We start from the raw sequence: 20,097 nt of genomic DNA on the forward strand, positions 1-20,097 counted from the left end.
GTTTTCTTATTTTTTTTTTTAGAGAGAGAAAGGGCTGAACATAATTCCACATGGATGCACACAGGAGCCTGAAGGAGCTGGTCTCCAATCAAGTACTGTGGCCTGTGCATATGGAGGATGGTGGTGTAAAAACTTATGAGGAAAGAAAACTGTAGAAAGAAAGAAACTTAGATTCAGATAGGTGCAGCATGACCCATTCTCCTCCCCTGAGCTGGAAGGTCTCCTGCTGCTGGCTCCTGTCCATGTGGGCTGATCCCAGTTGGTGTTTGTTGGCTCTGCTGAGCCTTGGGTTCATGGGTGGCTGGAGTCAGTGTCCAGCCCATTTTATGTGTCTCAAGATCTGCTCTGCTTGCTTTTCCACACCATTGTGTTGGGTTATTCACAGGGCTGTGGAGGAGGTTGGCATCCCCTGTGTCTGATCCAGATGTGCTGCAGCTGGAGGGCAGGATTTAGCTCCATGTTTTCCCTCTGCTTGGCTATGCAAGGGGGCACAGATTGGCATGGTACCAAGTGCTAGGACTGAGGTTTGCTCTATTGTTCTGACATGGGGGAAGGGAAAAAGAAACCCAACCACCTTAAATTTTACCCTTGAGTGAATCTTAATCTTTGAATTAGTACAAATGCGAGTGTTCCCATTCTGTGATTTCAGGATAACTGTAATCATTTCAAGAAAACAAAGCCTAGGAACATTATGGTGTTGAATGCAGAGTAAACTGGTGTTTGAAATGATGTGTTGAGCATCTGCACATGTCAAAAAAAGAGGCGTTTAATGTCCTATTTTGTTTTGGATCTTGCCCCCCTCTCCTCTTGTTCATCCCTGTTTTATTTTCTCCCTTTTGTGCCTGTAATTGCACACGTTATTAGAGCTGGCAGGATGAGCACCTCCAGATGCATCCTGCAGGAACACAGCCAGTGCTGACTCTATTCCCATGTCAGACTGCATGCCAAGGCAGTGAAGCTTGCTTGTCAAAACCCATTCCCTTTCTGCACTGCTTCTAAACCCATCTTCTCACACAGCGTTTTGACACAGGGTGACTCATGATAACCTCAAGAACTGTCCCAGGCTCAGGGATGTGTCTTTCAGTGTGTTGAGACATCTCTGGTAAAAGTAGGATTTTGGAATAGCATGGCCAAGGCAGCTTTCCTTGTTCTTCTGTCAGATGAAACAAGTCGAGGGGTTTAAAATCTGTTGTGTTGAACCTTACACTGGGTTTCATGTTTGTGGTTTGTTGTTGTTGTTGTTTTTTTTTTTTTTTGTAAATGTTCTCTGAATTTTTATGCACTCTGAAAACAACAACAAAAAAATTCACTTGTTTTACCAAACTTAATGCATTTTGTGTTGGGATTTGTAGCAACAAGATAACTCTTCATTTTGGGGAAGAATATGCTAATTTTCCTTATTATTTTACAGGTGTCAGGCAACAGCATGTCAACGATGCTCCTTCTACAGGATCTTTTCCTAACTGGAGATCTATCCTATCACCAACACGGCCTTCCACAGAAACCAAGTCCCCCTCAATAGCTGATCTTTCCCTGGGACAGACTTTGGAGAACGCAGACTTGCTTCAGATGATCAGGACAACGCTGACTGGTGCCCGTGCCAGGACTTTGGATCAGATGCACCTGTCGCCCTCCCTGTACCAGGGCAGTGGGAGCAGTGCGCCCCAGGAACCTGCTGAGGTCTCGGCCGAGTCGCCTCTGAGGCCATCGTCTCACGATGCAGATGACACAGCTGCTCTAACAGGTTTGCCTCAGCTTGGTATGTTTGCCACACTGCCCACCCCACCACCAGTGACACATTTGGGTACAGCTGTGCCATCCCAGCCAGTGCCATTAGAAACCACCCTCCATTTGCAGAGAAAGCACATCAGGATCAGACATGCTTGCCGCTGTTCCATCACCATCATTCTCCTCATTGGTAATCCAGTCACCTCATGCCATTAACTTTTCTAAACCAGCTGTACTGCCCACCCAAGTGCCTTTGTCTGCAGATCCTGAAGGTTTCTTCAGCACAGATTCAGCTAGCTCACAGTGAAAGGTTAGTGAAAGCAGGAATAGTGCTCTAAGCGTGGTGCATTCCAGTGTGGTGAATCACAGAAGGGTCCCAGCTTGTTTATGGGGGCCATGCTTTATTTGGATCAACCACAGTGCATTTCACAGAGTTAGTGGGAAAAGGGTTTCCTTTGGAAAGGACCTCGTTGTCATCTGTATATTCTGATATTCCTGGGTAAAAAAGAATCAGTCTTCCCTGACAATAATTTCTAAAAGTTTGTCACGGTTCCTTGGTGAGAGCGTGTAAAATGTCTAATTTCCAAAAGTTTGTCATGGTTCCTTGATGAGAGTATGTAAAATGTCTCTTCTACTGGGGCCATTTAGGGCAGCACTGACTGGCACAATCAATGGTACCACTCTTCTGTCATCATCAGTTTTTCAGGATAAAGCAGCTGTTCCCACATCAGTCTTCCATGCTGCGGGTACTCCACATCCAACACCGCCAATGAGTCACCCTCAGTCTTTCACAGCACTGACTAATTCCACTACAGCCTCTCACCCTGCACCTTTCATGTCATCAGCCTCCAAGAGCTCGGCTGAGGTCTCTAGCTGAGCACAGAGTCCTCCCTTTTACTGCCAATATCGCTTTTTCCAGATGCAAAGCACGCTCGCAGTGCAGTGCTGCCAGTAGGAGAATTTAGAAGCAAAACAGATTTTCTCTTTAGAAATGCAGCACACTCCTCTCCAACAAGCCCAAGGTCTCCCTTGCTAATGGAGACAAACGAGGTGTTTACTGGGGCAGCATGCACAGCCAGTCCCAGGGTGGCAGCAGCCAACCAGGACAGGCTGCAGATCCCTCCTCCTGCTACCTCTGAATCAGAATTTTGCAGAAATTGGACGGATGGAACTTAACAGGCAAATAGCATGAGACTCCCAGCTGCTTCAGCCCTGCTCTCCCAAATCCTCGTGGCTTTCCTGTGGCAAGGACAGCTGAACAGCCTTTCACAAGAGGAGTGACAGCAAAGATGTCCATGAACTTTAATGCTAATGATGTTCTTCATTATGGAACTCCGCTTCTCAAAGTTTCTTCAGGTATCCAAATCTGTGCACTCCTCACAGGATCAAGGATACTAGACACTGTTTTGGAGATGGCCATGATGACTCTTGATCTAGCTGCAATGCCATTAATTACTTCCCCTGTATGCCTTTCCAAACCTGAACCTGCTATCACAAATACTTCTGCCACTTCTGCTTTTGTGACTGCACGTCTTCCACCTGGAGATGCAGAAAGTTCAGATGTAACTGCAAATGAAGACAGAAGGATGGGAGTAACCACTCATGTGACCTCACATGCAGAATATTCATCTCCAAGAACTTTAAATAATTTAACCTCTGGTCAGGCTTTGCATTCAGTTGATAAAAAGCCACTGGCCTCTGTCATGCCTCCAGCGTGGGGTACACTGCCATCACTTGTTTCCATGACAACAGTGACGGGCAGCCACAGTTCTGGCTCTTCCAGGATTTTGAATGCAGGCTCTGAAAGCAATTTAGATCCTGTCAGCCTTCCTGAAGTTGTAACTTCAGCTTCTACGTGGACCAATCAAGCGTTGCTGTCTGCAGCTGGCATTAGTATTCCTTTGGTAAAAACTTCAGTTCAAATGAAAAAAGGGAAGTTGCTCCAAGTACTTTTCCATTGGAAGATGAGTGCTATGCACCACACTCAGTAGTGTCAAGTCTGCAAAACAAAATTAATACAAATCAGCAGCCTCTCTTCTCCACCCCTTCAGCAAACTATACATATATATCGTATAGTCAAAACATTTCAGATTTACCCTTTCCTGAAAAGAATAGCTTTTCAGAATTTGATGTAGATGCTCTTGCACTGAAATCATCTCCCGTTCAGTATTCATCCATTGCTACTGCATTGACAATGCCTGAGACTCTGCAAAAAAAAGCATGGAAACACAGCTGAAAACATTGCTGATTTCTTCCATGTTGGAGAGGTTCCTATCAGCATACATGAGAAAGAACCTCTCCATTTTCATATGCCTCCTGTTAATGCTACAGGTGCTCTCCCTAGCTCTCTAGAATCCCAAACAAGTGATGCTGGAAAGATTACTGATGGAAACAGGCACAGCAGCAGTGCTGGTTTTTCACCTCACTGGCAGCTTGACTACTTCAGCCCCAAACAGAAGCAGTGTCACCCTCAGCACACTGCCAGCCTAGTCCCCCTTCCCTGTCACCAAGCCTTCTGGTTAAGAAGGCTCAACTCTCTCCCAACTCTCTTGAATAGTTTAATCTGAGAAGACACTGGTTCTGGGAATTTTCCAGAATTTGCAGACAACCAGTTGAGTCCCCTGATTATTTCTTTACGGCTGATAAATATCCAGCCACATTCAATGAGGAGGAGTGGGACACAAGAGCTACAAGTTATAGTCTAGATATAAATAACATATCTAATAAAGCTACCAAGGGCATCCCATTGCAAACCCCTACCACCAGTGCTCTGCAGTCAAGTCATCATAACTTCTGTCCATGCATCACCAACACAGATAGAGTCTCCTTTTTTGCCAACAACCAACTTTACCCATTCTGTTCTTGCAGTGTTATCTGGAGTATCTTCTGGTGCAATACCTACAGTAGAAACTTCAGAAGCAAAACCACTAACAAGAAAATCATCTCCAGCTTCAACAGTGCCAGCTTCTTCCTTCTTTTCTCTAGGCACTGAAAACACCCCTTTGCCATCTGTGATGGCTTTAAGCACACCGTTCCTGACACTAACAAAAAATAACACTGCCACAAAACTGGCACTGGATCCGAGCTCAGTAGGAACACAGGCAGATTTTCCTTTTGCAACAAGAAACGTGACTGCATCACCTCTGGACACGCCAGCTCTGCTCATAACCCCCAAGAGCAGCACGGCCACAGCTTCCACACTCGCACCCACAGCCCACGTACCAAGGCAGATAGAAACAACAGTAACTGACACTCAGAAGTTCCCGAGCTCAGACATCACCAAAAGGCCAACCCCATCCCCACTGACAATGACAGCAGCTTTGACATCTATTACAGCATCAGCGAAAACAACTAGGCTCCCCCCTCCTGCCGTGGAACTCAGCCCTGCTCCTCCCGGCACCACGGCAGCCGCCGCTTTCGCTAACATGACGGCAGCTCCCTCCCTGGATTGCCGGCTCTCTGCCAACATGATGGTGAAAACAGGTACGTGCAGCCTCTGCCGAAGGGCTCTCCTGTGTCTGTGGGGTGTGAGACACACACCCCAGTGTCCAGGAATGTGGGGCAGCAGTGATTGATCCGCTGTGCTGGCGAATCAGATGGGTACGGGCTGGGTTGTTAGTTGGAAATGATGTTGGCTTTGCTTGTGGCTGGGTTTTGACATAAGTGTGTCAAATGAAGTGGTGAGATCAGGTGCTGTGGATTCAGGGGTCACTGCAGGACCACCTGCAGTGGTGGGACAGCCCTGTAAGCTGGGATGGTTTGGTGCCTGCTTTGCAGTGAGGAGTCTGTGCTGCTGGAGAGGACAGTGCAGTGACCTGCCTTGGTCCTCAGCCCTGTTAATCCACAAAACCCTTATTCTGTTCTAGTATGAACACCTTACTCTATCAGTACAGATCCATTTGAAAATTATGTTTAGCCTTTAGAGTTGCACACTTCGAAATGGGAGGATTTTGAGTTTTCCATGTGAACAGTGCCACTTCTGGCTCTGGCTGCTTTTTCATGGGCAGCTTCTCCTTAGCTGTAAGAACTCTGAATTAAAGGGGCCTGGAGAGGTCCCTTGCCCAGGCTTCTCATGGACTACTCGTGGCAGCACAGCACCAGAAGATGTGTGTGTCTGGGAGATCTCAGCAAAGAATAGGTGCAGAAAAGAGTTTGTGACCTTGCATGATGCAGGCTACAGTGAAATAAGCAGCTTTTGGACCTAATGTGTGTTTGTTAGCTGCTAAATATCCTCATCGGTAGCATGAGTACAATAGCTCTTTCTAAAGATAAAAGTAGCTTGTGTACAGTATATGATTGAAAGCACTCAAGCACAGCTAAAAAGATCTTCCTGAAAATTATAAGAGAAAAATAAGAAGATAGTGATAGTTTTATTAAAGAAAGCATAGAGATGCTTTCTAAATAGAAAATAATTGCAGCAGTGGAGCAGCAGATTTACTTTATATAACTGTGGCCATGAAGATGTGAAGCCTGCCTGTGCAGCTCTGGCTCAGTCCCCTGGGAATGCTGTGCCAGTCTGTCCTCAGGCAGTGAGTGGCCTCATGCCTCCTTGGAGAGGCAGCATGGCAAAGCCTTGTTGTTGCTGCTAATGAAATTGCATTTGTTAGACCTTGCTCTGGAATCATGGAAACAATGGGCTATTGCCATGGGATGAATAGGGAACTCAGGAGCTGCTGAGCCCCTGCAGTTCTTGTCTTTGGAGCTGCTGCTAATCCAGGCTGCTTTGATGATCCCTGCACAGCCAGCCCAATGAAAAACAATTAAAGAAAGCAAACAAGAGCGTGGTGATGTGTCAAATCACCCTGTGGCTTTTGTTGCTCCACAGTTCTCTTTCTGAACACAAGGAGGATGATGATCAGCAATGCCTTCAGGGAGAGTGTGAGAAAAGGCCTCAACCAAGTGCTGAGACAAGCTTTCAACCAGAATGTCAGCGCTCAGGTAAGCGTGCTTGGCTTTCCCTGCTTGATTTCACCAAAACAGCTCTCCCACCAAAGAACCACAGCTGCCTGCAGCTCCAGTGGTGTCTCTGGATGCAGGAAGCCTCTTGGAGGAAAGCTCTGAGATTTTCCTATGGAGAGCAGGCAGAGGTGGCACCTACTCTGGTCTCTAAAAATATAAGGAATACTCCAAAGATTTTTGTGGTTTATTTGATGATGAAGAAGAGAAAAATGCAGACTTCTCTTTAGTGTGCTCTGGGAAATGGCTACTGACAGCAGTTTCCTCTTCCCCCTGCAGCTCACGAGTGACTTCTGCTCAGGGGCAGCCAGGTGCTGCTGTGCTCAGCCTGGATCAATGGCAAGAGCATGGCTGGTAAATGGGATGTCAGTGCTGTCAGTCAACTCCCTGCTCTGAAAACCCAGTACCTGACAGGTGCAATTTCACAGGAACAAGAATCCCAAGCAGGGAGAAAGCATGTTTTATTGAAAATAAGTGGAGGTGATGTGTTCATCACTTTGCAGCTAAATTGCATGAACCTCTGCACTGCTGTGTGTGGGAGCAGGTTGGGTGGGCTGCCAGAGCCCTTTTCCTTGGGACAAAGCTTCCTCTGGGGAAGCACTCAAGCTGGGGTTTGTGTGGGGTCCAAGCCTCTGGGAAGGAAAAAAGTAATTTTCCTCAAAACAGAGGTTATCCAAGTTGATTTTGGTCCTCACACTATATTGCTGCAAGTGTGGAGGATGTCAGTCTCTTTGGGCATTGTGTGCTCCTTGGCAGCAGCAATAAACACTGCCAGGTTTAGTCCCCTACCTTTCTATAAATTGAGAGAAGCTGTCCTCTTCTAACAGAGGAAACCAGCTAAAACTTAGTGAGGAGAACCAGTTCCAGGGCTAAAGCTTTCTGAAAAATACTGAATTTTGAGGTAAAACTCAGGTCATGTTTTGAGTTTTGACTCAGTGTGTCCGTTCTTGTGGTTTGGCATTTCCACCCGTATAGGTCTGCTCATAGACTTAAGCATCTGGGACAGTACAGGAGGAGATAGGAGACAGCCCAATCAAATATTAGAAACTTTTGTCTTTCAAAAAGTTAGTGAAATTTGGGCACAGAGTAGGAGCTAGAAGCTCTTTGTGTTTTTTCACATATGTGTAAAATGTCCCTGTATCTGTGCATGGGTGAAGGGCCAGCACGACCTGGAGCTTTGCAGCTGTGGTAGCAGTTCTGCACTCCTTTAATTTGGAGCCTATGCTGCATGGGCTGAGCCTAAAACTCTCTGAGCAGCTCTGCTAATACCGTGTCTGTTGCGATTGTGTTGAGGATGGATGAATAAGGTGACACATGGACTCCAAAGTCTCAGAAGGCGAAATGCTATTTTATTAAAAACCACTTTTGTAGTTTAGTTGTACACTTTTGTAGTGTAGTTGTACACTTTTTGTAGACAGTTACAATACAGGTGGACCTGACTGGTCCTCAATCAACATCTGTCACACCATTGGCTAATTAGGCACACCACCCTCTTGTAAATATCTTATGAGAAAACAACACCAGCTGCAAAATTAAGAATTGTTTTAATTCCTTCTCTGAACTTACCCAAAACTTCAAAGAGCAATTCCTGGGTAAGTTTATCTGGCTTTCTTCTCTGACTAGTTCTCACCATCCACACCATGTCTGATATGACACTAACTGATCCCACAGGGTTTCTAGGGGATTGCAGGATAAAAACCTTGCCAGGGACACATATTCAGGGTGAGAAACCCCATAAATCGCTGTCATTTTTTAGTAAGAAATGACACAGAGTCGTCTTTACTTCTTTTATATGCTGTTTTATACACTGTTCTGATACAGGTGGACCTGATTGGTCATTCAACCAATCAATACATTTCACCTGATTGGCTAATTAACAAGACACCCATTTATAAACACTCTTATGAGAATAACAAGAAAACAGACATTAGGAAATCAACACCTGCAGGTTGTTTTTAATAATTGGATATCATTGTTTTTCTTTAACTCCCTAAAGTCTCCCAGGCTGATTCTGGGAAAACTTATCTAGTTTTCTCATCTCTGACCAGGATGTCACATCCACAAACAGCATCTGAACTGCTGGTTTCTCTGGGTCTGGATTGAAGGCACTTGAGACAATAGTTCATGTTTGGATTCAGATGTTTATTATTCCTTATCAGTAAAAACCAGTCTCATTACTGTGAGTTCAGCAGCTTTTCAACAGAAGGCACAAAATGGCCAACAATCTCTTGTTACAAGGTCTTTTAAGACTAAACTATCCAATTAAGAACTGACACCTAGATTATTTTCCCTTTTAACCCAATAACTGATCTCAAAGATATCATGTTTCTGCCCAATTACAGAATGCCACCCAAAACCATGAAGAAGAAAAAGCATGAAGAAGAAACCCAGGATGACACCCTGTGCCCTCCATCTTTCTTCCATCCACAACATACTAAAAATCCCAAAACCTCAATTTCTCACCAACTGATACACCCACACTACTCTCTATAATCTATTTCACACTTTTGTGGATTCTAGTCTATCTTGAAGTCTAGGAAACTTTCTCCATGAATAAGTATCAAAGTCAGTGCTCCCCTGGGGGTCAGCACACCCCAGAAATATTCATGGCGCCCTGGCTTTCTGCGAACTGCGAGAAAAATAATTAAAAAAAATTAAAAACCATGCTGCCCTGTGTGTTTTAGGTTGAAATCCTGGAGCAGTCGAGTAACCTGACTGTGGGTTACTATGTCACACGAGGCAGGCTGGTTTTCACGCCGGCTGCCGTCGCCGAGAAGCTGCTGGCCTACGGCCTGGCCAACGCCACAGCCGACATGAAGCAGCACGTGCCACACCTGCAGGCCCTGGTGGCCCTGGCCCTGCCCTGGCAGCCCCTGCCCGCCTACCACTTCCAGCTGAAGACAGGTGAGTGAGGGAAACCTGCCTGGGCTGGGTGTGTGCCCGTGGTGCCCTCTCTGGGCAGGGGGGTGGCAGCAGGACTCTGCTGTGGGGTCAGGTGTCCTGTGGGCACCCCTGGGTTCGGCTCTGCTGCCAGGGCACTGCTGTGAGGGTGATGCCTTAGGGTATTAGCTTTTATATTTTTCATGTATTTGTAACCCTGCAATTCTTCAGTGTGTAACTCTAAACTCCATATAAAGTGTTAGTTACTGTACTCCCAGTTTGGTCAGGCAAACAGTTGCTCCTCATGTCTGGGCATCGAGGACACCCCTGTGCTCTGCTGCCAGGGCTGTGGGTGCTGCTGTGAGGGTGATGCCTTAGGGTTTTAGCTTTTATATTTTTCATATATTTGTGACCCTGTAATTCTTTAATGTGCAACTCTAACCTCTATATAGAGTGTTGCTCCTGTTCTCCCAGATTGGTCAGGCAGAACAATTCCTCTCCAGGCCTGGGAATCAAGGACATCTCACTGTCTCAGACCCCAAGAGTGAGTTGGGGACAGCAAACTTGGGGTAAATGGCTTCATTACCTGAAGCTGTAATTGGAAGATTAACCCCCAATGTGCAAATGGACAAAACTTACAAAAGTATGAAACCCAAGACTTGTCATCCATGTTTTTGGGTGTAGCCGCTGAGAGGGGCTTTGTCTGCCTGAAATGTACCTGAAGGCCCTTCAATAAATACAACTGCATTTTTTTCCCTTAATTTTGTCTGTTTTTAGGTAGTCAGTTCCAAAAAAGCATCAAAGGGATATGGCAGTGCAGAGTAATTGTGGGGCACTGTAAGATTAGAAGAGGGCAGAGTGCTCTGAAATGATAGCTTAAATTATAAAAAAATATTTCCTACAGGTGTTCTTACAATGTTTGTATACACGTACTTACGGCAGTTACAAGTACATTTTTCCTAGAGTGAAAATAAAACAGAATGAGAATCAATATTATGATTAATTATATTTTGCAGAACCAAATGACCTGCAAGATTTAAGATTATAACTTGTTTTTTTAGAATGACTTTGATTATTGCCTGGCTCTGAGCTAGTATATGCACAGTGAACAGGCCTTACCATCTTATATATCATTGCAGAAGCAATCTCCATTTGTTTGTGGAGAGTATCAGCTCTAATAATGCAATTTAATTCTTACATTTTGTCTTAATTAAGGCTAATTTAGTGCAGTTCCTGAAGTGGCATAATCTTCACCTGCCTAATGTGTAAATTGATCATTTTGTTCTTGGTGCTGCAATGAGAATACTTTGTCCAAATGCTAATGCCTTCCTTTTTTCCAGAGCTGCAGTTTGTGGGTCAAACAGACAACATTCAGTCGTGCAAATTTGTTCAGACCATGGAACAGCGGCTCCAGAGAGCATTCCAGGATGCTGAAAGAAAGGTCCTAAACACCAGCAACAACTTAACTGTTCAGGTACAGTGTTGTGTACTTTGCCTGTTGCCAAGCCCTCCTGCTTATTCTTTGCCAGGTGTATGTTTTTATTCCAGCACAGTGCCTTTGCTAGCCACTGTGGAAGGAAGTTTATGTTTTCATCTGCAATAAGATCGTTTATGCATTGCAGGAAAACTTACAGATGCATGATTTATAGGAGGCTTTTCATGAATTGGAGTTTTACTGCTTGCACTTCAGCCATAAAAAGTATATTCTAAGTATAAAAACAGAATCTTCCAAATTTATATTTTTATTGAGCATGTTATTCTGACATTAGTTGCTTTCATTGAGGCTATTCAGGTATGGAGATGGTGCTAGGCACAGTTGTTTTTGAGATGTGAAATAATGGAATAGATTTCTTTCTCATGGTATGCATTTCAGTTTCATACTCATGGGCACAAATTCACCACAAATTTTTACACACCTTTATATGTATGGTGGGCCAACACTCTTACATTCTATGCCATACTTCAGGACTAAAGAAATGATCTTCTGGGCAATATTATGATATGTTTTTGATTTTTGATAAAACTCTGTGTATGGATTGTGCTCCTCAGAAGGAGAAAATTTTGCCATCAGCACTCTGCTAATTATTTTTGCACTGTTTCTTGTGAGCTTGAGCTCAAAGTGGTGGAGCTCAGAGACGCAGCAAAGCACAGGGCAAGAGAGGGCCTGCCACAGTAGGTACAGGGATTATCAAGTTTCTCAGGGGAACTTCATGGTGCCTGATTTGCTTGTGGTGGAAGTAGCTTTATGAAGATCTCACAAAGCACCCAAGCAATTTTGGAAAGAGTCCTAGGAGAAGGTAGTGGCTGTTTTTGTGGATATTGCCAATTTAAGGAGAGATAGGATGGAGGTCCTGGTGGCAACATATAGGCTGGGGAGTAAGAGGCTCAAGGGTGTGATCTTCATGATACATTTTTTTGAAGTTATTCCAGTATCATGCTAAAGACTAAGTCCATGCAACAAAATACTCTATGAGAGTTTTAGATTAATTGAAAACTGGGGAACAGTTCTGGAGCAGACAGAGCCAGTTCAGAAAAGGTATTGCTGCCTTAGGAGAGTAGAGGGAAGGTGGATAAAAGGCATGAAGCATCTTCCATGCAAGGAGAAATGAAATTGGCCATGGCTTTCCAGCCAGTAGTGAATCAGGAGTGGCCACTTAGAGTTTCCCATAACAGAACTACTCAATTTTAAATAAAAAGAAGGATCCTTTTTCACAATGTGTATAAAGATGTCCAGATGTAACTGGAGGAAAAAAAAAAAAGGAAATTACAAAAAACATTTGGCCAAAGATCTAGAATAAAAAGTTATCAACCCTTTTTAAACCCAGGCATATGATTTATGGCTCTGACACAGCTGTGAGATAATCTTACCATGTTGAGAGCCATATATTCCTCTTGTCCTGTGCTAATTCTCCAACCCTCTGCTCCAGCCATTTGTAGGTGAACTTTGGCTAAGCAGACTTTTGGTCTGACCTGGGGCTCTTCTGATGCTTCTTTTTGTATCATGGTTTTTCTTTAAACTTGGTGATCCAAACCATAAAAATGGAACATTTAAATAACATTTATGAATGCTGTCAGGCCTACCTATCAGTAGCCAAATAACCCCATCCCTCTTGTCCTTGGGCATAAGTTTTTCAAGAAAACATGTGGGTTTTGTTCCTGATCTTTGAGAATCTCATCCAGTACTCAGAATAGAATTGGTCCTCAAAACATAGAAATCAGATTTGGGCTCAGCAAGAGACTGGCACTGAGCTAGAGTGGGGAGGAGCACAGAGATTCATATGATGTTAGGAACACAAAGACATGATATCCCTTAATTTCATACGAAAAATATGTGGGTCTATAAACCAGCAGTAGGAAGGCAGCAAAGACAGCAACATAAACAGCACAATTTGTCTGCATCAAGCACTGGATGGTTTTTCTGATAAGTATCCTCTCCCTCGTCCCACATTCCCTGGTAAAAACAGGGGAAAACATTTTCAGTCCTGGCTGCACCTTTTCTGCCTGCTGCTGTCCTCCAGGAACCCTGCAAGTGCTAAAGCAGGGATTAAAGTATCACACAAGTCAAGTTGGATGAGATGTAGCTAATCCATTCTTCAGGTTAACATTTCCCCAGTTTCTTTGCATTGCCTTGGTGGTTTGTGTTTTTTTTTTTTTTTTTTTTTTTTTTAATAATGAGCTGAACCACAGCAACACATTATTTTTTGCCTCTGTTTCAGATTTTGAACACCTCCAATGTCTCCCAAGCTGTCACTCTGTTTTATGTAGTGAAAAATCAAAGCACAACTCTAAATGGCACTATTTCCAGCAACCTCCTTAATCAGCTGTCAGCTGAGCTGGTGGGTTTCTACCTCACCTACCCACCTCTCACCATTGCTGAATGTAAGTATGTGCTTCCCACCATCAAGATTAGCCAGCACCAGAATTTGGCTTTGTTGTCAAACTCAGGGATTGTAGGTAGCTTTTTGTGCTAACTTTTTAAACTGCATTTTGTTACAAAAGAAAGGGGCGAGGGAGAATTATATTTTTTTTTCCCCTGGGTTCAGTGTTTATTTTGACTGCTAGCAACACTGGCAAAAAGCTAAGGAAAAAACATATATACTCTGTCATTAACAAAAACATTTCCTGTGCTAGGTTACAAACAAAATAAATTGTAGTTTTGTGAAAAGCAAAGCACAAAAGTCCCAAAGTCTTCATTTCAGGAGTGCTTAGCACAGCACTGAATGAGCTTTAGCTTCAGCAAAGCCCTTTGCTTCAGGGGATTCCTCTACCCTGGTGGTTGCTGCAGGGCTGGGATCAGGCTGGGACTGTGTGTTTGGGTAGTGGGGTGAGCTCCACCTGTGCTTCTATTTTAAAAAGTTGTTGGTGCATTTGCTGAGAGCTGCATCCTCAGTTTACACGTGGTCTGAGCACTTTGGCATCAATGGTTTTCCTGAGTTCCAGTTCCTATGAAGGCTCTGAGGTACAAAGAGCTGGAGACAATTGTGTGGGCAGCCTGTGTGTGCATGTGCTCTCTGACTGCCTGCTGATTTCTTTAAAATGATTAAAGGGACAAGACACTTGATTATGGGGATTTCTGTTTAATCTGCTTGTTAATGTCATGTGTGATATTAAGCTTGCTGCAGACTGGAGTTCTGTATTTTCTGGGAGTAAGAAGAGACATGCTGGGTACATGCAGAAGCACACTGTTGGAAAGTGAGCACTGAGGAAAACACAAATTACCTTTTTTTTTTGTCAGTCCATTTTGTTTGCAAACAGCCCAACAGCAGGGAAATTACATGGTGCAGTTCACCAGTGACTTGCAGGATGAGCTTTCTGTGGGATAAGTGGTTTCTCTGCTGTGGGGCAGTCAGGAATCACAGCTAACTTAGGTGGCCGTGCAAATCTTTGGGAAAGGAGGTTTGGATGTCCTTCTTGAGGCGTTACCTATCAAATTACAATATTTGGAAACAAATAGGTGAAACTGCCTGTAAGTTCTTGCCCTGTGTTGGTACACTTCTGAATCTGAGTTTGCATCACAGGGTAAGAGACACATACCATCTTCTAAAACCTTAAACTCTAAGTTTTTCACCACATGATATCACAAACTTCCAATCAAACTACACACTCATAATCCCAGTTCTATCATTTGAATTTGGAAGCCTTCTCCACAGCCTCAGGTCAAATACAGTGATCTCCTGGGGGTCAGAGTCAGTCAGCACAGTAAGTCTAAAATTCTCAGCATCCAGAGTTCTGACTGTGGGCTTGTGTTTTCCTAAAGTCTTTCCACAGGCAAGGGGAGGCAGAGGGAGGGAGGCTGTTGGTAAAGGATGTGGTCATGGACCTAGAAGGGATGTCCCCCATTCCTCAATCGACAGGCTCCTTTTTGATGGCTGGTGTTCAGGACATGTCTTCATGGGCCATCCAGGAGCTTTCAGGAGGAAGTTTTGGTGCTGGCTGTGCTCAGTTCAAGTGTTTGGCCTCCAAAATAGGCCTGTTGCCTAGGAGGAGGATTGTGGTGCTTCTCACAAAGGCAATACAAGCACATGCTTGGTAGTCAGGAGCTGTGCAAGCCATTCGTCACACAGCAAGCCTTATGTGGTACTGCAGTTGTCTGCTGATCCCCACACATGATGAACAGACCTGATGAAGTCTTTAGCTAGTGTTTCTTTACCAACTAATGGCTTATATTTCATTTTGGAGCTCTTGGTTTTATTCCCAGTGCAGCAGCTGCACTGCAAACTCATGAACTTAATGCACGTGTGGTGTTTACGGCTTCAGACTGAGAGCATGTCTGGAAAATGTTTCCTTTGAAGAGTGTTTGATGCTTATTCATGTGGCAGTGTAGTTGTCTCAGTTTATCAAACAAATATTGAGGTTGTTCTCCAAGCATGTTATTTCCCAGTAGGCTCCTCCAGAGCCTTTGCAGTCTGTCCTGGAAATGCACAGCTCAGGGCACGCTGTGAAATCCTCCTCAAAAGCAGCTACTGTGTGTAATCAAATCCCTTACAATGTTTACTATTCTGAGCCACTTTGGGGTTTAAAAATCAAGGTGACTCAGTAGCAGCCTATCAATGTGAAGAGCATGGTTGTTTTCTGAATTAAGTTCCTGGTATTCATCAATCGAACAAACGCTAAGCTGTGGAATGAATTAGCAGCATATTGAGCTTTACAGCCTAGTGCACTTTGGAGATGGAGGAGCTAACAAAAGGCATCATAACAGCAAATATCAGTTTCTCACAGATGCAGATACATATGGTAGTAATGCCTTAAATGGTGCACAGTGAGAGAGTACCACACTCCAAGGTGTGCTCAGAGTTTTGTTAGTCTCGTTTGCAGTCCATGTGGAGTCTGACCCTGGTATATTTTCATGTTATTTTAGGCTGAAACTATATTCTGGGCTACATAAGGATCAATCATAGAATCATCATGGAATCTCATCTGGTTTTCTGCAGGGGAGAAAGCAGCAGAGAGGAATACAACACCTATTACCTGTCTTTCTTGGTTCTGGGCATTCCTGGGCTTCATCCCAGACTCTGTCCCAGCCAGTATTTTGGCAACAGGAGATATATGTTCTACTTTGTATGGCAGGGCTTCTCCTGTTTACACTTGGTGTTCTTCCTCAGACAGAAAAGAAATTGTAACCCTGAAAATTATGCTCTAGATCTCCTCTTGGGCAATAGTTCAATTTTATTTACTGTTGTCAGGGTAGCCAGTTTTGGGATGCATAATGTGTAGGATGTTGGAATATTATGACATAATTTAATCTTCTATTTTTAAAGCTTTGGAGTATCCAAACCTTGATGTCTCGGAATCAACTAGAGACTACTGGGTGATAACAGGTACTTTCTAATATCCTTCCCTCCTCCAGGCACTCCAGGTAATAATTTTTAGTGCTCATTTATATCAACACAGCAGTGCAGTAATTTTACACAGAATAAGTGGCTGCCCACTGAACCTGCCTTCAGCTGGGCAGATGCACTGACAGTCACTCTGTGGCATAAGTGATAGATCATCTTGAGCAGTGGCATCTCCAGCAAGAAACACCCAGCTCAGAATTTATAGCACTTTGGTTGAAACAGTTCCGAGAGCAGCATTATTTTCCAAGAGTTTTGAGACACAAACAGACCTTTTATTTATTTATTTATTTATTTATTTATTTATTTATTTATTTATTTATTTATTTAATGTCCTGGGACATGGATTTAAATCTGAAATCAAAAAGGACACATAGACATAACCCAGCAGCAGAGGTGAGGCCGTTACACCAAGGAACTTTGTTATGATTTGCCGACTATCTGGGTGTAGAGATTTTTTGCATCTTTCACTTGAAGCTCTTAGGCTTCAAAACACTTCTCTTTTCAAGTTATTTCACAGGTGCTACCTTCTCATGCGCAATCATTTTGACTTCAGAAATGATAACTGGGCAAGAAAGAGACCCTTTCCCTCAGACATCTTTGAGTGATACCAAAGCCTTTCTAGCTGGTGTGTCTGTACCTGCAATTGTTTAATGCTCAGGAGAGCAAGAGCAAAGGGCTCTGACATGAAATAGGCTTGGTACCAGTTCCATCTTTTCATAAATTTAAAATAAAACATAAGTTTATGCAGAGATGATGATCTTCTGAAGGGAGTGGTGCAGCTCTTCCCAGTATGGACCCTGTGAACCTGATACTCCATTTCTTGCCTCTGTGCACTTGCTGTGATGGATTATTATTGATATTACAATAGAAACTCTGTTTTCAAAAAGATCCTGTTGGTCCCAGGAGACTTTTTTGAAATAATGCTAAAAAAACCATACATATGTATGAATTGAATCTGCATGTCATATCACTTTTTTTGAACTTTAGAATCCAGTGTCTTTTAAATGTTGCATTGATTTATACTTCAGATGCCTTCATTTATACTTCAGAAATGTTTATTGAGGTTTCAGTGCTTTGAGACAGGATATCTTGTTTGAGACTGTATAAAATCGAAACTTCAGAGCTCATATCCTCAGGACAGAAACTGGTTTACAGGAGCATCTGGCAGTAAGCATAAACCCAGCAGCTCTCAAATAGGCTTAAACCTAATTTTTAGATTGAAGATCACAGAGTAGTAAACTGAAGGCCTAGAAATGGTATTTTGATATTATCTGAGATGAGCTGTGCAGGGGCTGAAACAGAAGTGTGTTATATCCTCGCAGGGAATTACTGAGAGGGGATAACAGTGTCCAGGTGCTTAATTTCCAAGTTAGTCTGCACCTCCCTGTCCCAAACTGTCCCACAGACCACGTGTTACTTCACCTGTGGGTGCACGAAGTGCTGATCTGTGTTTTTTCTGTGTTCCCACAGTGATCCAAGGGGTGGATATTGCTTTGCTGGGGCTCAACAACCAGAGCTTTGCCAGGCTGATGGAGCAGCGCTTGGCCCCGCTGTTCATGATGTCCCACCAGCAGGGAAGGCGCTTCAGACGTGCCACCACCGTGGGCAGCTACACTGTGCAGGTGCTCAGTGTGGGGAGAAAAATGCTTGGCTTGCATCTGTCCTCCTTCAGTTCGTGTAAAAGACATGCCTAGCTGAATTTCTAGGCTGAAATTTCCTGTATTTCTCATGGGTATCAACGCAGAATGCCTGGCACTGCTGATGGTGCCTTTTTTTGCAGCCAGCCATGTTGGCATGCCTGTCATCCTCCAGAAATCATCATTAGTTAATCAGTGTTCATAAATATTTTCTCTCTGGTTGCTATGAGGATTGGTACAAAGTACATATTTTAGCGTATTCAGCATAATGAAGAGTTCCAAGTTTTTTCTTCTTGATAAAAGTTTCCTAGGTAACTCAAAGCTAGAATTTCTTTTTTTTTCTCTTTTTGTTGGAAAAAAAATGTAAGAGGCAGCCTTTATTTATACAGGGTTAGTCATCAAATCATGTGGCCCCAGATCATGCTATGAAGTAGAGACTTGAAACCTGAGTAATTTATTAATCATCTTTCTCTTATTTACAGCATTTTTCATTCAGTATTTTGAACTGATCATATTTTGTTTTCTCACCATTAAGCCAAATGATGCTGTGGGCAATTAAAAGATTTCTTCTTCAATCTTCAAAAACTAGTTATTTAAAAAAAAAAATTAAATTGTTTTCCAAGAATTGTTTATTGTAAGGTATAAACCCAAGTAATTGCATTTCCCATTTGCCCACACAATTCTTTGTATCGTTCCACTGAAAGAATTTAAAAGAAGGAACACATTTTACTTGCCAGAAGTGTGAATTTTGTAAAATTGTCCATAGCATAATGGAGAAGAATCATAAAACTCCTTTTTCTTCTAATCATTAGAAATATTTGACATTTTCTCCACTCTCAGGAAAGGTAGAGGTACAATGGAAAAATTCTGCCAGTGTTCTGCAGAATAAAATGGAAAAGCATGATTCCTTTGTTATCAACCTGGGATAAAAAAATAATAAATATAGAAGGAAAATGGGAGGCTGTTTTTCAACAGAAATATGCCAATAAAGTAGAGATTTCAGTATTAGAACAGATTATAAGAATTCCCCCTTTACAGAGGACTGTAATGTCTAAAAATTTGATCCTTTCCTCTTTGCTGCATGCTTTTCTTAGTGTAGGGTTTTACCTTAGGATTATGTTTAATTTTTTTTTCAAGAAGAATTTTAGTTGTTTTTCTGACTGACTGATTTAATAGCCTGGGCTCTGAAGGGGAGAAACTCTGATCCTATGAGGATATTTGCATGGAGCTTATGCTTGTGGGCAGTCTTGAAGGAGCTCCCTGTGGACCCTGCCCCCAAATAGCTCCTGGCAAGTTTTGCAGTGGTGTAACACAAACACAGTTTATTTCTCTTTCTCTCCTCAATTTATTTATTTTATTTCCCTTAAAGATGGTCAAAATTCAACGGATTCCAGGACCCAAGGAGCCAGCTGAACTGACATATTACACTTTATACAACGGGAAGCCTTTGCTGGGCACTGCAGCTGCCAAAATTCTGAGTACCGTTGACTCACAGAGGATGGCCTTGACCCTGGGCTATGTCATCCAAGTTCAAGCTGATCGTAAGAGCCCTTTCAAAAATTCCATACTTAACCATTGCTTTATTTCATGAACTGAGCACTATGGAAAGCCACAATTAATTCTGATGCTGACAAAACCATGACAGCACACACTAATGATGACTGGGGCAAAGTTGCTATTCATGTAACTTGGCCAAAAAATGTAAAATGTGGTGGCTGTAAAGATGTCCCTTATTTTTGACTTCATCAAAATAGTATAGATTCTTTCTATCTCAAAGGGATTATTATTTCCTTGAATAACAATTTTCACCAAGAAAACTACATGGTTGTTAAAAATATTTAGATACAAATCAGAAAAGTGAAGTAGAAAAGAGCTACTTGTGCATATGGACAGTTTTCAGATTCAAGATAGGATAGTATCATTCAGAATAATGTGGTCAAAAATATTCCATTCTTGAAAACTAAAGTGTTTTCAAATTTCTCTTTCAAAACCTTCATCAGTTACTGAGTGATTGTGGACACAGGTTTCTTTAAATGGTTTTTTAGATATTCCTATATACT

At 43.0% G+C, this 20,097-nt stretch overlaps 1 protein-coding gene across 5 annotated transcripts in view; it reads left to right on the plus strand.

Moving 5' to 3' along the window:
- Positions 1-20,097, plus strand: part of KIAA1549L (KIAA1549 like) — a 134,691-nt gene that overhangs the window by 58,976 nt on the left and 55,618 nt on the right. For 3 of the 5 annotated variants that reach the window (XM_074543816.1, XM_074543818.1, XM_074543817.1), the window contains exons 2-10: positions 1,412-1,744; positions 4,597-5,211; positions 6,554-6,666; positions 9,369-9,588; positions 10,905-11,038; positions 13,281-13,443; positions 16,323-16,382; positions 17,871-18,022; positions 19,407-19,578. In XM_074543816.1, the coding sequence (XP_074399917.1) occupies positions 1,412-1,744; positions 4,597-5,211; positions 6,554-6,666; positions 9,369-9,588; positions 10,905-11,038; positions 13,281-13,443; positions 16,323-16,382; positions 17,871-18,022; positions 19,407-19,578 (1,962 nt within the window). Of the gene's footprint in view, positions 1-1,411; positions 1,760-4,596; positions 5,212-6,553; positions 6,667-9,368; positions 9,589-10,904; positions 11,039-13,280; positions 13,444-16,322; positions 16,383-17,870; positions 18,023-19,406; positions 19,579-20,097 lie in introns of all 5 variants that reach the window. The other 2 variants (XM_074543819.1, XM_074543820.1) reach the window with 2 other exon arrangements.

Source organism: Zonotrichia albicollis, chromosome 6 (assembly GCF_047830755.1).
Source record: "Zonotrichia albicollis isolate bZonAlb1 chromosome 6, bZonAlb1.hap1, whole genome shotgun sequence".
Taxonomy (NCBI): Eukaryota; Metazoa; Chordata; class Aves; order Passeriformes; family Passerellidae; genus Zonotrichia; species Zonotrichia albicollis.